The sequence below is a fragment of the Pezoporus wallicus genome, unplaced genomic scaffold, assembly GCF_028554395.1.
Source record: "Pezoporus wallicus isolate ANWC-B61680 ecotype Strahan unplaced genomic scaffold, APGP_CSIRO_Pwel_v1 contig_5352, whole genome shotgun sequence".
NCBI lineage: Eukaryota > Metazoa > Chordata > Aves > Psittaciformes > Psittacidae > Pezoporus > Pezoporus wallicus.
In genome coordinates, this window is record NW_026639660.1 from 3,792,676 (window position 1) to 3,809,105 (window position 16,430).

At 46.7% G+C, this 16,430-nt stretch overlaps 1 protein-coding gene across 1 annotated transcript; it reads right to left on the minus strand.

The window, feature by feature from the left end:
* Positions 1–1,097: 1,097 nt before the first annotated feature.
* CCDC167 (coiled-coil domain containing 167) lies at positions 1,098–13,568 on the minus strand. Its single transcript, XM_057415369.1, has 4 exons — positions 13,415–13,568; positions 6,544–6,638; positions 4,152–4,204; positions 1,098–1,947 (listed from the first exon to the last, which is right to left on the minus strand). The coding sequence occupies exons 1-4, from the start codon at positions 13,451–13,453 to the stop codon at positions 1,844–1,846; spliced, it is 291 nt and encodes a 96-aa protein (XP_057271352.1). The 5' UTR covers positions 13,454–13,568; the 3' UTR covers positions 1,098–1,843.
* Between the last annotated feature and the right edge of the window lie 2,862 nt (positions 13,569–16,430).

The window sequence follows — 16,430 nt, forward strand, 5'->3', positions numbered from 1 at the left end:
TGTTACAGGCAGGTTGTTTTTGGCTAAGGCAAGGCAATTCCATGAGGGATGCAGAAGAATCTGTCCCAGAGGAGTAAGGAACTTCCAGCTGTGGTTTTTAGGCCTGTGTGCAGTTGGCTTTTTAAACCAACCAGTAATTTGAGTTTGGACACTTCCAACTGCCTTGAGGCTGTTCCAATACCAGAAAAGCATGCTGCTCCTATTGCCAGGCTCCTTTCCCAGGTGTTGTGTCCTCCACTCAGGGCTTTGGTCTCCTGTGGGCTGGCAGCCAGGAGGGTGACTAGGAAGCACACCAGGGTGAGTGTAGGCCTCTGAGGGTACATAAATCCCTATTAGCCTGCAGGCCAGCTCTTATGAACAAATACTTCCTGTATACGGAGTTGCCTCCAGTCCCTCATTCAAATTTGCTTCTTAGTTTTATTTTTGAAGCACTGAACCATGATTCTGAATCCCCCTTCAAGAAGGCAAGCATGAGCCACTATGCTACTTGCTTCCCTGCTGCAGGGTAGATATCGAGGGATTATGTTGGGAAGAGGAGGTGAGGAAGGTCTTGCTGAAGAGAATGTTGATGTACATTAATTGCACAATGTATTGTCATTAGGCTGTGTATCATTTTGTGTTGACTCCTGCTTTCATTGTCTCTGTTACCAATACAGCCCTTTTAGTTTACAACAGTGCTTGTCCACTTTGCTTCCCATAGAATTCTGTCTGGCAGTGTGTTAGTGTGGAGACAGAAATGCCTTGCACTGTTGAATTTTCAAGGCAGTCGCCTTTTAATGGCTTTCCTGACATGTCAGGCACACTGAGGGCTACCTAATGTATCTTGCTTCACCAGAGAGTGGACTACAGGTGTCAGTTCCCAGCACTCCTATGCAGCATATGAGGCTGCTTTTCCACTCAATGCAAACACTTGAGTAGATTCCATGCCACAACAGACCAATAACACACTGCTGAAATCTTGCTGACCAGGTATGTTAAACGCCTAATCCCTTCTAGGTTTACTATGGTGCAGTGTGTGTCAGCAGGGAGAATGCAGGATAAGAAGAAAGCAGTGACTGAGAGATGTTACAAAACAGGAAAAAAAGGAAACCAGGAAGTTACAAGGTTAAATTATTTTATTTAAAGCCCTTGCAGAGGTACTTCCATCCTTGGGACTTGATAGTTCAATTTCAAGTGTTGATTCTCAAAGGCACAGAATGGCTACCAAGCGTTGATGCACTGGAGAGGTAGGCAGATCTCAAAGCCCAAGTACCCACATCTCAAGCTGGATGTTGCCTGCTTACAGAGAGATACCTACCTCCCATCTAGTTTTGTGAAGGTAGGATTCCTCTGGTCCTTCAAGTCAGTGTGCAGGAGGTACCATACTTATTTAGATCACCTCTGGGAACACCTGGAATCTTTTGGTCACAATACCAAAGTTACCCTTTGAGAGTTTAGTGTCCCTTCAGCTTATGGCTGAGTCGCAGGAACAAAGGTGGCATGTATTCCAGCAGGGCTGGGCAGAGAGCACTTGTCTGAAGCCACAGAGGTCCGCTTCAAAATAGAGAATGTATTGCCTTCCTGCATCAGGCTGGATGGTCTGTGCTGCATTTGGAGTAAGAAAGCATCACTTTCAGCTCTGCTTGACCATGTTTCTTAGCCACAAGTGTGCTTGATTTCTCGTTTGTCTCCTGCACCCCACAATTCTCAGAGAAAGATTCCCTGCAATGAGGCTTGGAGAGGATGAGCAATAACAGCAATCTGAAATGCTGATCCTTACCCTTGGCAGAGGCACAGTGGTGAGAGGAGGATGAGTTCCTTGCATAAGAGTCATTTGGTCAGCAGGGAGAATTCTTGAGTGCAATCACACTGTCCAACAGGCATAAATAAGAGCAATCAGCAGTCCCACAGCCACAGCAAGGGCAGCATTCTTGCGGTTCTCCTTATGAAGCGCACTCAGTTCTTTCTCTGGGAAAGAAATAAAAGCCTTGCCTGTGAGTGTTCTGTTTTGCACCTGCATCTTCTTTCAAAAATGTCTTAACAGCACAATGCTACCTTGGCCATGGGCAACTCTTCTGGGATCAGTATGCAAAGCTGCCAATTAAAAGATGTGCAGAACAGGAAGTGAACTAGCAGGAACCCTTTCATTTGCTCTTACCCTGTCAACCTCAGTAGCTGTACTTGGGAATACTTCAGTGCCAGACCAGCTCCTGTTTGCAAATGATCTTGTTCTAGGAGCCTACTTAGGACAGAATGGGTCATCAGAATAATTGCTTGATCTCTTAAAAGAATGTGGAAGGCAAATAGAGAGCTATTTCTACGATCTTTTAGATGTAGCAGTCTGGTAAATACACTGTAGCCACTGCTGAATGTTGCCGAATCTGGGTTTCCTCTTGTCCTGCAACTGCTGAACAGGTATGAGCCTGGACCCTTAACTCTGTTGGGGCCTGCAGCTTTCCCTGGCCCTGGTTTACAAAAGGAGAAACACAGTTGCAAAGATGAAGGAAGTGGCTACCAAAAGTAGGAGTTCCACTGATGACCCCTTGTGTTCCATTTGCTTTCCCAAAAATCAGAGTCTGATTCTTGCTAGCTCTGTTCCACAAGACTTTGCTTGGTGGTACAGGCAGGAAGTGAGCTCTATAGCATTACACACTGCATGGCCAAACAAATGTAACTATTGTGCAAGGCAAGGCTGGATGCAGACTCCAGACTGCTTTTGCTGCTGCACGAGCTACATGGGTTACTGTCTCTATACTTTCCGCTAGCAGACTCCAGTGGGAATACCCTGGTGCTGCAGGTTGCCACACTGCTGCCAGCCTCAAAAGAGGCTTTTAGCCGTCCTTTCTGTCCCTGTTCTTCTCACAGGACAAGCCTTCTCATGCAACCACAGCGCAAACTGCTTGAATCTGTAAGGTCACAGAGGGGGTGGGAAGGGTAAGCAGTCATATAACCCCAGGCAGCTTGAACAGAAGGAGCAATGCTGTTGTCAGCAATTGCTGTTTGTGGCCTAATGTGTGTCAGCTGGAATAAGCAGAGATTTAATCAGAGGCCACAGCAGTGATCTAAACAGTGTGCACATGCAGTGTCTGTTCTGTTCCAAGAGGAGTAGCCATCACCATTAGGTGAGGCTGTTGCTGCCTGAGCAGCCTGCCACATTGCTCTGTTCATGTGCCAGTGGTGATGGCTGACTGCTGGTAAAAGGGTGGCAGGGATGTGCAGGGTCTTATGCTCTTTCTAGTGGTAGGTCCTTAGGGAACAGCTTTGAATCTGTTTAAAATAACTTAGTCATAGAATCATAGAATAGTTATGGTTGGAAAGGACCGTAAGATCATCAAGTTCCATCACCCCTGCCATGGGCAGGGGCACCACACACTAAACCATGCCACCCAAGGCTCTGTCCAGCTTGGCCTTGAACACTGCCAGGGATGGATCTTCTGGAAACAGTCATTTAACAGGAGTTAAAATTACAAATTTGATGACCATGCCCCAGTTTTCAACTTTCCAAACCTAAAAGGATACTTGTGTTTCCTTCCTCTGTGTGAGCTATGGTGCTTGCACTGCTGCAGAGTATTGTCAAGCAGTCAGCAGCCTGAAGACACTCAAAGCAGCATCCCTAGTGGAATGGAAATGCTGTCAAACCTGCCGTAGCTCTGAGGGACTCTCATTTCAACTCTAAAGCAGCACTTGCAGCAAGGACAGACCCTGACTCCCTGGAATTGGAGGCAGCACCTCGGTGTGAATCCCTACGCTTGTGTGCTGAATGGCCCCAGAAACTGATGCAGTGAGAACTTTCCCCAGGGAGGGCAGACTTTGCTACACTCCAGAGAGCACTTGCCAGCTTGCTTAGCAGCCTCGATTAAAAAGCAGGGGAAAAGAGAGAGGATGTTAAAAGCCACTCACGTCAGTCTAAAGACTCCTAACTTGGGGTAAGTGAAAGGGACATCTTTCCCCCCCTCGTTAGTTGATGCTGGGGTATTTTTTCCTCTCTGATAGCACAGCTCAAACAGGAGGATCCAGACTCATAATATGCTGACTAAATTTCCCTCAGTCTCTCTTTGGTTGAACCTGAATTCAAAGGCAGAAGTCAGAGGTGGCAGGAGCTGGAAGATGAAGCTAAGCTGCAGCACTGATCCCATCCAGCCCAGAGGGACCATTTTTAATGAAGCTCTTACCATAGTTGTCAGCTTTGGTCATTAGTAAGTTTCTCTCTCTCTCCAGTGACTTTCTGTAATGAGAAGATAAGTTCATTACCTGCAAGGCAAACACAGTCCATTTCTTTGCTTATATGATGGAAGAGAGACTATTCCACTGCCAGGGTTATTTGCTCACAGAATGAGCCCCTCACCCTTCACTGTGGAGGGGTTACAGTTTAGAACCCCCCCAGCTGTGCAAGAGATACAAGTTTTAGATTATTTTCTCCTTCCCACAAACTGCTTCCTATCTCTTGTTTCAGGATGGTGTCAGTGTATGCAGGCAGGCTTAGAAAGGGGGCTCTGTGTATGTCATACAGGCCCCTATTCTGTTCCCCCAGGTGGGTCAAAGTTCTGCCACAGCTATGGGATGGGGCAGGGTCCCTGCATGCTCTTGGCAGGATCCTGCCCTTCCAACACATCTGGAACACCAGTTCTCACCAATTTAAGCTGGTGTCCCTTTGTCAGAGGTATCCTATTTACACAAACTGGTCAACTCAAGGCAACAAGCTGAATCCAAGCCCAGTGACAACCAGTTAAACAACCTGTTACTAAACAGAACACTCCAGATAATAACAGTAAAGACTAAGGGCAACAGAGCCCTTGTCTTAAGCTGCACAAGATGATTAATTAATATACAGTTTAAATACAACAACAAACTGCCTGAAAGCAGCAGCATTTCCACTACAGTGGTGAGGACACAGTCAGTCAGACTCTGTACATGTAAATAAACATGCTCTAACAAACCATCTCCTGCTTCAGAGCAGAGAGAGAAAGCGGTTAAGTGTAACTGAGTTTGTTGTTCCCCCTGGGGCACAGCAAGAACCTGTAAGAGGAAAGAGACCCAAATCTAAATGTACAGCTAGTTAAGTAAGGGATGGCAAGAAAGCAAGCTATGCTGGAGCAGCAGGAGAGGAAAGGGCTCTTCAAGGCAACCGAAGAAAGGCAGCATGGAGTGCAGCCAGGAAGAAGTGAGAAGATTTACCAACATGACTGAGCTGCTACTTAACAAGTTGCCTTGTGAAGAGAGTCAAAGGAAGAAGCTTTGGAAATGAGACGTGAAGAAACCATGACAACTGAACTTCAAAATGGGAAAGCAGAGCTCTCCTTTGTGTGCTACTTAATCAATTTTATCATGGTACCTTTCTCCAGGGTTTTTTTAATGGTCTGCATTAGGGCAACAGAATTTCTGATTTCATCTCCATACAAGGTGCAAAATTCACAAAGGGCACCAGGGATCCCTATTGCTAATTTTTTGCTCTAGGCCCTGTATTTCAGAGAGAAATCATACAGGTATCTTCTGTCAAGTTACTACAACTGTAGGTTTGGTTGCTGGCCACCTAAGAACCAGATAAAGAATGCACACTGTAAGAATTTAGGCCTAAGAAAAAACTATTGAGATGAGGAGCTAGAAACGAGAGCCAGGACCCTGCACAAATATAGATGGGGATATAAAACCCCAATAAAGGGTGGTGCGGTGAGAAAAAGAGTAGAAAGGAGGAACAAAGAAGTTAAGCTGAGGCTGGTAAGTATTGGGGTGTGGAGATGACACCACTGCTGGGATCATTTCTAGCTGAGTTCTATAGGACAGTACTGTAAAGCAGACACCAGGACCAACAGGACAGCTCCCTGGGCCTACAATTGAGCTTCCCAGATTTTTTTTTGCTAGGAACAGAGCAGCAGGATGGTGGTGACTGGAAGAATGTCCTCGAGCAGAGAGATCTGAGGTTCAGCTGGGAGATTCAGGATCTCTTGCTTCACGGTTTAGAGAAAACAGTTCTGCCTCTGTCTGCTACAAATGCAGGTCAAGTTCCCACTTGAGTCGCAGCTCTAGAAGCCTTCAGTTGCCTTTTCTATGTCAGTGACAGATTTCAGAGGAATTGTCCCTCTTCCCTTTCCCAAGGAAAGATGGTGTATGTCAATGCATCCATACATCCCGACACATTTGCAACACAGGCCCAGATAGAGCAATTTCCCTCAGTCTGGTTTGGCCCTCAGTATTAGTTGCCGCCTCCCCAGCTAAATTTAGGCAGCTTTGGCAAGGCTTGAGTAGCAGCATGCAGTGAACGTTTGTCAGACAATCAGAGCTGTTTCCTAGCAGGCCAGGAGCCAGCTCTGCAAATGAACTGGCACGTTTTGGGTGCTGCTTAGCTGATTGTGGTGCAGGTTGGAGTCAGGCTGTTGGTAAGATAAAGCTCTCTCCATAACTCACTAAACTTCTCACCATGGCAAGTTCCCCAGGTAAGCCCCAGGTTGAGGCAAGAGGGTCTTGTCATGGGGAACCACATATTCCCACCCCTTCAAGAGCCCATGTTCAGTACTACAGCAGGTGAAGTGCACAGCCAATGCTGTGAAAGGAGACAGTCACCAATACCTTCCTTCAGGGCTGAGCTTCTCCCTGCGCAGTTTAAGATCCACCTCTTCCACGCTCTGTCTGCAGCTTGCCAGCTTCTCCTCCAGCCCATCGATCTGTAAGACACCACAACAGTCCCCGTCATCTCCTCTCCCAGCTAACACAGATCATGCCCACTCAGATGCGAAGGATGGCAGCTCAGCCACTCCACCTCCTTCCTCCCCAAATCAAGGGAGGAACTGCCTCAGCCATGTGTAAGGATCACAGCACACAAAGCACACTGCCTCTCAGATCAGCCTTTATTATACTCCAGGCTACTGTGACATTGTAATCCCAGCCAGCAAAGCCATCTCTAATGCTCCCACTTGTGTGGCCAGCAGCTGCCCAGCACCTTCTTCTGAGGTCTAATCCTGTTCCAACCTGTTCTAGTTTCTTTGCATCTGGCTGCACAAGGAAAGATGGGATGTAAAGCATCTTTATGGAATTAAAAGAGGATAAAATGAGAGGAACTGGCCTTGGCCAAAGCCTGAGGCTCAAGGTTTTTATTTAGTGCTGTGAATGGATACAGAAATTCACAGGACATGACTACAAAACAACCTCAGCTGTCTGTCTGGGTGAAGAGGGGACAAAGAGGAAACACCGACACCTACCAATCGTACAACAGCAACAGCAGTCTGCACAGCATGCTCAAGCATTCCCCACCAGCATATTTGACCTGCACCAACTTTGGCAGCAACATGTTCCCATGCAGAAAAACACTGGTCATCTCCTTGTGTCTCCTCGTTAGGTTTCCCAACAGCCATCCTGCCCCTGTGTCTTCCTGTGGAGGGAAGTAACTGTGGATAATGAGAAGATTGATCCACTTGTGTGCAAATGGATTGCCCAGGAAGGAATCCTACCGTGGACAACAGTTCTCCAAGGAATCATTCCTCTCTTCTGCCTGGCAACCAGAGAGTAGACATCTTTAGGAAAACTTTTGTCTTTCAGGCTTGCTTCCAGCAGAGGAACAGCGGGATTGGTCAGATAATATGAACACAACATCCCAGCCTGAAAGAAAATGGCCTCAGTGCCCTGAGATGGCATGACCTCTCTTTTTAGCTACCTGGCACAACACTCCTGCTGTACCTGGTTCTCCAAGCAAGGCCAAGGCCAAATGGTGGCTGGCAGCATGGGCTCTCTGTGGTGGGGAGCCATCACTCACCAGAAGCTAAGAGGCAGCACGGTCCTGGGTAAAGTACTGAGGTGAATGAAACACCAGCTGCCTGGACATCAACCTCGGAGGTGACCCAGGGCACACACACTCCCACAAACAGTGATATGGGAAATAAAATCAAAGATAGTGATCCCTAATTATTGCTGCTTTGGGGATGAAATCTGTCTTGAGCTCATTAGTAATCTCACACCTTCTGCTCAGGAAAGGCAGGCAAGTGTTATAAATAAGCAGGATGGGAGAAGAGGCTTGATGTAAAGGGGAGAGAATAAAGCACTGTGAAGAAGAGTTTATCCAGTCAGCTGAAGTCTCATTGCAAGGAGCACAGTATTGCTGGGGAGGGGCCACATGTAACAAGGCTCAAATTCATCTTTGCATCTTACCAGACAGAAATTTCAGAGTCCTTTGTTATCAGGCAACTCTGCCAGGGCTGTTGAAATGCTATCAGCACAGCTTCCCCTGAGCTCAAAGGAAGCACCAAGGCACATCACCTTATCCCAGAGCACAGAGAATTGTGGTTTGATTTGCTTGGATGGAGACACGGATAGTTTTGAAGCATGTTAGCTGAAAATGCATTCGGTCAAGGCAGATAGTTGTTCTCCTCCACATCCAGATGTGCCAGTTAAGAATGTTAATTCCAGCTGCTCATCACTGTCTCTCATCCACTACAGCTCAGTGAGCAAGATGCATTGCCCCAGTCTGCTTCAGGGCCAGCCTAGGCCTTCACCCAAGCTAGCTCTGACCATGCTTATCAGAAAGTTGATTTAATGGCAGAGTGCAGTGGAGTGGAGGTGGGGTGTCTGTCCACTACAGTTTAAGAATAACCATCTCCCTTGCTAGTTTCTATCATGTGCAAATGACTGTGTCTCTGCTCCCTTATCTGCTGGAAACCCTCACATACACAGGAGGAGGTAATTCAGCATGTGTTACCTGGCTGCTCCTTAGCCAGCAAACTTACCACAATGCACCATGCCTTCTCTGCAAACATGTTTTAAAATCATGTTAAATAATACAATTTCATGAGAGCTTTGGCTGATGCCAATGCCACCACTAAATTACCTGTGTCACAGCACATCCTACCCTCTCCTCCAGAACCGCTGCTCCTTCTCAGTTTGCAGTTGCTCCCACTAGTACATTCTCTGCCCATCATTTTGTAGACATAACAAGAGGATATTCCACCTACTTTCTGCTGACTAAAAATATCCAGATTCCACATAATACTTTAAAACTTTCCACTGGTTTTACAGCTCTTAAATAAAACCCAAAGTTTGGGTTCCCTGATGGAGAGCAATAATTTTGTTAATAAACCACATGCCCCAGAACTGCACCATCAGCTTTGCTGAGCTGTGGGCACAAGAGACAGAAAATAATAATATAAATAAAGCACAGCTGAAGGAACAAGTACTTATTTCCTCCAGAATCTAATTTCTTTCTTCAGGCTAGTCTGGGGCATTACATAGGGCTTGTAAGGAAGGCCAAGACTGAGGAGCTTCAGATGTTACCCACTCACTGTGCCTCAGTTTCCCTCCTTATAAACTTGGACAATACTATCTGCCTTCTGGAGGTGGTTCATTTACAAAACTAGCCTCAGATACTGATCAGCAACAGGCAGAGCCCTATCTTGGTATGTCAGTGCCACTGCCTCACTTGGGATTTGGGATGTGTTCCTGCAAGCTAGGAGTCTTTTAGCAGCTCAGCCATGTAAGACACTCTTCACTGTAGGGCAAAGGAAACAGAAAATAAGCACAGGCAGGAATCAGAGTAATGCCTGGGAGTTACTGATTACTCCCTGGGCTGCTGAGCAAACTCCCAGGAGGACCATAGCCTGAAAAGCTGTAGCACAAGAAAATCTGCAGAGCTTTGGCATAATGCCCTGCAGCAACTCTCCAGGAGAGCAATCCTAGAAGCAGGTACATACCTGAGCTCATTGTGGATGGAAAGCTTTTCCCTCCTACTAACTAATACATCAGAAGGTTAGTTGGGATATGTACCTAAGCCTACTGGAAACCTGCATGAAAACAAGTGCCAAGCTCACTTAGCTGTACTATCACTGCACTTCACACTGGCTTAACTTTTTAGTGGTAATCTCAGCACAGTGGCTTACAAACTGCAAATCTGAACCCTTGCTCCTTCTAGCTCTCTTTTTCATGAAGAGGATCCTCTGGAACAGAGTTGAAGGGCAGCATGCAGAAAGCTCACATAACAACCCCTCAGCTTCACATGGCCTGTAGCAGGGACACAGGACTTCACTCTCAGCAACATCTTCAAGTAGTGTCAGTTAAAGGGGCAAATGAAATGGGCGCATCCAAGCAACAATGTGGGGCATGCAGAACTGCCCTTCTGCTGCTCAAGAGCTACTCCAGCAAGTCAAGTCCCAGTGGCTTTGGATGCATACAGGGGTCTAAGACCAGATGCCTTCCCCGCTTCACAAGGTATGACAAGGCCTTGAGCCATTTTTGCTGAATTCTGGCAATACCCGCTTGCAATCTAGAGACCCTTTTAAACTGGAGAGACCTGAAGTGGATTCCAATCCAAACTGTCTTACACACTTATTACAAATATCATTTATTGGGCTCATCTTGGGCAGGGAGCCCAAAATGGCTCACATTAAAGGCAGAGACAGAGAAGAGAAAAAGCAGCAGCTTTGCTTACAGAGTTGAGCTGGATCCCTTTTAATACATTCTGTAATGAATTAATAAAAGCTTTCTTTCCAGCAGAAAGGCTAAAAGCACTTTTCAAGAACTGGCATCCACCCTCCACTTTTATGAGTTCCCTAATTAAGATCCTGGCAAAGAGCCATATCACACATATGTCAACATCCAGCAGCATTAGGTAATGAGGTTTTCATCTTCTGACCCTCACAAAACAGATCAAAGCCAACTAAAGAGGTGGGGGCAAATAAAAAAAAACAAACCCTTCCCTGAGAAGCCTTCTCATGCCTTGTCACCTGCCAGCACACTTGAGCCATTCTTTTCACAGAAGAATTAATGGCTCCTGCATCCACAAATTCAGCTGGATAATTAAAATCAGCCCAGCAGAGTTGAGTTTTATTTGAATTCAAATGCTAAGTTGCAGGTCATGGACACACTTCCCTTTTCACCACACTCTTGGAATCATTTTGCATGCTGGCAAACCATTTTGCAGACGCTGTGCCCATAGCATGCTTGGAAATATTTACCAGGCAAGCCACTACACACCAGAAAAAGTCTAAGATAAATCCTACAGATCAACCCTCTGTGTTAGTAAAGGAGAAAGGGCTGGATCCTGTCTGCAGGCACTGCCTAAGCACAGGGAGTTCTCTTTGCAGTTTCTAGCATCACTTTTTTGCTTCCATGATTTTTTTTCAGTTGTTGTCTGAGGCACAACTGTATTTTTAAGGGCTACAACATCCTCTGGCCATGCAACAGCCACAGGTTGTGGGAGGAAACATCCTCTCCTGTTTGTTCTGTGCTTGTCAGCTGCTTGTTTCAGGTGGTAAGCCTAACTTTGTATTGTCAGTGAACGGCCATTCTTTGTTTAAAACTACAAATAGCATGCAGAGGATATGGACCTAGATAGTCTAGCCTTGCAGTCATGTTGTAAAGCTTAAAAGGGCCTGGTATGCTCAGTTGTTTCTTGCATAGAAGTTTTCCAGACTTTTGATCATCCTTGCCACTCTTAAACTCATTCCATTTTCCCTATTTTGCTACATAACAGACCAGTCCTCCCAGTTTCACTTTCCTGACAAGTCTTGTCATGAAAGTTCTGTGCAGCTCAGCACTGTCCATAGATAGAGCTGCCTGTCAAAAGGCTACAGAGCTATATAAAAGGAAAAGTGGCAAGAGTTTAAACCATCACAACATTAGGGAGACACATTTATATCAATTTAAAGCAGGACATATCAATTACACCTGCAATTTGTAAGTGCAAGCTAATCTGATATGTGTGCATATAGAAAATTGCATCCATTTAGCATCATGACTTCAGTTAAACAAGCATGACTCTGCCTAGATTAGGCCTTTCATAGCTACCCATGCATCATGTCATATTAGGACTCATTTGGAAAATTTTCTTTACAATCATAACAGCTCAGAAAGTAATACTGAACCAAATAAAATGTTTAAATTGCAAAATCAGTATCTTGGTTGTCACATATTCTGACACCTGAAAAACAGCCCTCACTTCCTCTGTCTTAAAGGAATTATATTTTCTTCCTCACTAACTTTGATTCAGTACCTTTCTCATCACTGCAAGGGGGAAGGATTTTATCTTTCAGTTGTATCTTTGCATTGAGAGGTTAAATTTTCACCCATAACACTCCAAAGAACAGTTCTACATCCCTTTCAAAAACAACATGTTCTATCATGACAACTTTTGAAAAGTAAAAACCAAAAAAAATCTAAAGCTACAAGTCTCCAAACACTTTGCAAGAATATTCTGTAGCAGCTAAAATCAGTCCCTTTTCACTCTGTGACCAGCATGTCCCTGACAGGCTCACCCTTTTTGCCACCTCTTTTTCTGTAAGGTAGACTCTACCACCTCAACTCTCCTTGTCTGCCACATCTCAAAAAACCCAACCAAAAATCCATTGTTTCGACTCTCCCTGCTAGGCTCACTGAAAGGGAGCTTGGACAGTCAGCATAATCCCTTTCTGGACCCTCTTTGGTGGTTGTATTTGGGTTAGAGTGCCCAGAAATGTCTGCTTCTCCAACAAAAGCCTAACTAGATGAAAGAGACCAGAAAACTACTATAAACTGAACTCCTACGCATGATATAGAAGGACACTCACCTTTACATTACTGGCTGATGAAACATATATACGACAATCTCCAAGTCTTTTCCTTGTCCTTTCTATTCTAGCTATCTTGGTCTGCTGCACATACACTCAACTTCAGGACAGAGAGAGGTGACCAGTGAGATTCACTGGAGAATCCACTGGGCCAGTGGATTCAAATGGCCCCTTTCAGCTATTTGTCAGAAAGTTCAACAGTTTGCTGAATCCAAAATTGCTGTCCCCAAAGTATCCAAACCCCACAGACTCAAACTATGGGCTTTCCATTTCCAAGTCAGTCTGGATAGCACTGTTCACTGCAGCTGGAATGAAGCTTCAGAGAGACCTTAACTGACATGCCTCAGTTTGTGATGACAAATATAAAGTTTAAACACCAGCAGCCTTCCTGCCATTCAGGAGATTATGAAACACCCAACAATAAAAAGGCAGCTTTAGAACAAAGTCATGCCTTAAAAAAGTTTCTTTGCCTTCTCCTGAGTGACTTACTGCAGCTCATGCACTGGTTTATCACCGGGTTCCTCCAAACCGGCTGCCTGTGCCCAGCAGGGTGCTGACCTCCACCAGTACACACACAGGCCAGGCCGTACACATATTTGCTAGCTCACTGGGAGCAAGGGTACCAAACACCATCGTTCGGCCAAAGGCCTGCAGCAGAGGACGAGGCAGTCAGCTCTCCGCTCACGGGAGGGCTCGGCTCAGCACAGCCTACCTCAACTCGGCCTCTTCTACCATCGCACATTAAAATGGCGGCCGGGCCCGACACCAGCGCAGGCTAGCTGGAGCGGTGCCCCTGAGCCCCCACTGCCCCAGCCCTCAACGATGCCCTCCACACAAACATTGCCTTCAGCGGTAACAGCAGCCCCACCTCGCCCCTGCCAAGCCCGGCCGCACCGCGCCACGCCAGCCCTCACCTCCCGAGCCACGCTCAGACCCTCTCGCCTCCTGCCCATGGTACCGGGCCCGGGCCTGGCCGCGCATGCGCAGGCTGCCGCTTTGAGCCACCGCCCGAGCGCGGCCACGTCTGCAGGGCTGCCGCCATCTTGGTGAGGGGGTTGCGCTGTGGGGCGGGCTCCATCTTGGGGAGGGCGCTTCTGCCCGGCCCCGGCAACGGGACCGCCCGGTGTCTGCTGTGGCCATGTGAGCCTGTTTTGTCGTGGTTAGCTAGCCGCGGCAGTCAGACATGCCCAGCTACTTTGTGCCGGCGCTGTCCCCAGCCTGCTCTGCCTGCTCCAGCAGGGCCGGCTGAGGGATGGTTGGAGAAGGACTGGCAGGCCGGAAAGCGGATGTGGGACCTCTCGGAGCTGTCTCATCTTGCTTCTCCACCCCTCAGAGACCCCTGCTCCCGCGGGGTGGGGGTCTCCAGTGTGCTGTATGGCCAGGCACCCCCCTTGCGCTTGTCAGAACGCAAAGCCGGACTGGGAGAGGTTGCTCTCTTCTGTAAAGTAACAAGTGATAGGACAAGAGGTAATGGCCTCAAGCTGTGCCAGGGGATTTTTAGACTGAATATTATGAAAAATTTCTTCACAGAGAGGATGATCAGGCATTGGAACAGGCTGCCCAGGGAAGTGGTGGAATGGTTTAGTGGTGGACTTGGCAGTCCTGGGGTAATGGCTGGACTTGATGATTTTAAAGGTTTTCTTCCAACCTAAACGATTCTGTGATCCAATAATGACTTATTTTTTTTCCCCAAAGGGAGCCAGCTTGGTCCTGCTTTGAGCCCCTGTGCTGCTCAGGCCACTTCTGCCCTGCTCTTGTATTGGTGGGGTTCAGGGCTTAGCAGGGAGGAAGGCAGTTACCTCAGAAAAACAAGGCACCACCAGGGCGCTGCCTTGTTGAATGTTACAGTCACTGAGAACTTCAGGTTGTCCTTGGGGCTCCCGTCCCAAACAGTAGCTTCATGCTAAAGCAGCTTCAGGAGAAGGCAGTGGTTTTGATCTACCAGGAGACAGCGCTTTGTGCACGCCAGCCAGTTTATTGCAAGATGCTAATCACAGTGTTACATATGCATGGCAGCTTTTGTCCTGACCCAGGAAAGCTTTTTATGAAACACTGCTATCTTGTATTAGAAAAAAAAAAAAGCACGAAACACCACAGAAATGCATCTGTCTTCAGGATAGGACATGACTGCTACATGACAGGAAACAGCAGAGCTATTTGCTGACCAAAAAAATGGAAAGCTGGGCAGCAGCGGCATTTGTTAGAGATGCAGACTGAATTTCATTTTGGCTGAATACTCTTCTGCTGACTGAAATCTTGCTAGAGTGGCAGTAGTGCAGATGCCTATCACAGAAGGAGTGATAATACTAATGCCTAATTAGTGTGTTTTACCTTTCTTTCAAAAATCCCCTACATTTTTTACTATGGGAAGTGACGCGTGTTGGTAACAGTATCAGTGTCATTTTCTTGCTGCAGAAAATGAGGAATAGCTGTACTTTGTGTTGTTTCCCAATTTGTACTTGCTTCTGTGTTACAGAGCCCGCAGAGCTGAACCCAAAGGGCTGAACCCAAAGGGGCCAGAACTCCCACCTCCAAGGGGAGACACAGGTAATGGCGTTCCAGGCAGAAGCAGCTCAGTCAGAAGGCAATAAAGAAGCCGAGTAGGACCCAGTCAGCATCCCTGGTGAAAGCACAGCACCAGGGCAGGGAGAATATGAAGAAGCGGGAGAACGTTGTTTGTTCTCCTCTTAGACAAGACTTGCTTAGTGATTGTAAATACAGTCTTAAAATGCACAGAGGTTTGAAGAAAACCCATCTGTTATGGTTTGCAATGGGATGAAATAGCCATCAGTTCAGCAGAAAGTGTTATTCTCCTTTACAAAGGAGAGTATTGATTCAGGGGAGGACTGACAATGCTCAGATATGTGCTTCTCCACAGACAGACATACAGATACCATTCTGTGGCAAGTATGACTTTTCGTTGTCACATCTTTTGGGGAGGCAGAAAAGGGGGACTGGTTCTTCCCTCACAAAGCACTGCAAGCAGCTGGGTTCAATTCACATGTTACTCCTTCTGGCCCTCCTGAATCCATCATCTGATAACCTCATTATGCTCATCACCAGGTCTTGGGTCTGCCCTCAGCTGGCACCCTTTCTTAAGCCTTTCCTGTGTTATAGCTTAATTTCCTTTGTAATGTCATTCATGGCACCTATATGCTGACACAAGGAAAAAAAGCCCACCCTATCCTTTTCCTCAACAGATTTATAATACTTTCCTTTTTTGAACCTGAACGGCAGATCTGAAAGTTTTTGACATGCAATGACATCAGCTTTTGTGTTTTAGAATAGCCACAGGCATGAGCATGAATTTGAACTACTCCACGTCAAGTGGCTGCTGACTGGCCACAAGCATATTTAAGCTGGAAATCAGAAGTTTCTGTCTGTAACAGCAATCAAATTGTGGAGCACACCTCCTGCCAGAGGGGTGAGAGGGAAAGAATTAGTTTTCAGTAAGCTCTGGAATGAGATGGTCCAACACAAAGCCTGTAAGAGGAAGGCACAGGAAGTGATGACATGTGGGTAAAGACCAAATAATATGTCCAGTAATGAGACTGCATAAGGCTCTGGTGAGACCCTGCTCAGGGGCTCTGATTAGCCTGTTGCTACTGTATTGGGGGGTCACATCCCTGCAGCCAAAATGAGTGAAGTGGCATTAGAAACTAAAAATCACACAAGTGTGAGTCTTCAGACTTCAGGAGGAGCATTCAGAAGTCATTCCATCTATGTGCATAGAGGCAGGATCAGATACCCTAATGCCACCCTAGCAGGTGTTTGCCTTAACTGCCCTTAACACATGCCAGGCGTGACCTCCTCAGGACCTGTCACAGTGCCCACTGACTGATAGCTGGGAAGGTTTCCCTCCTATGTATAACCTAATTGAGCCTGTTGTATCTTGACCTGCTCTCAAGAGACATGGGGAACAATTAGTCA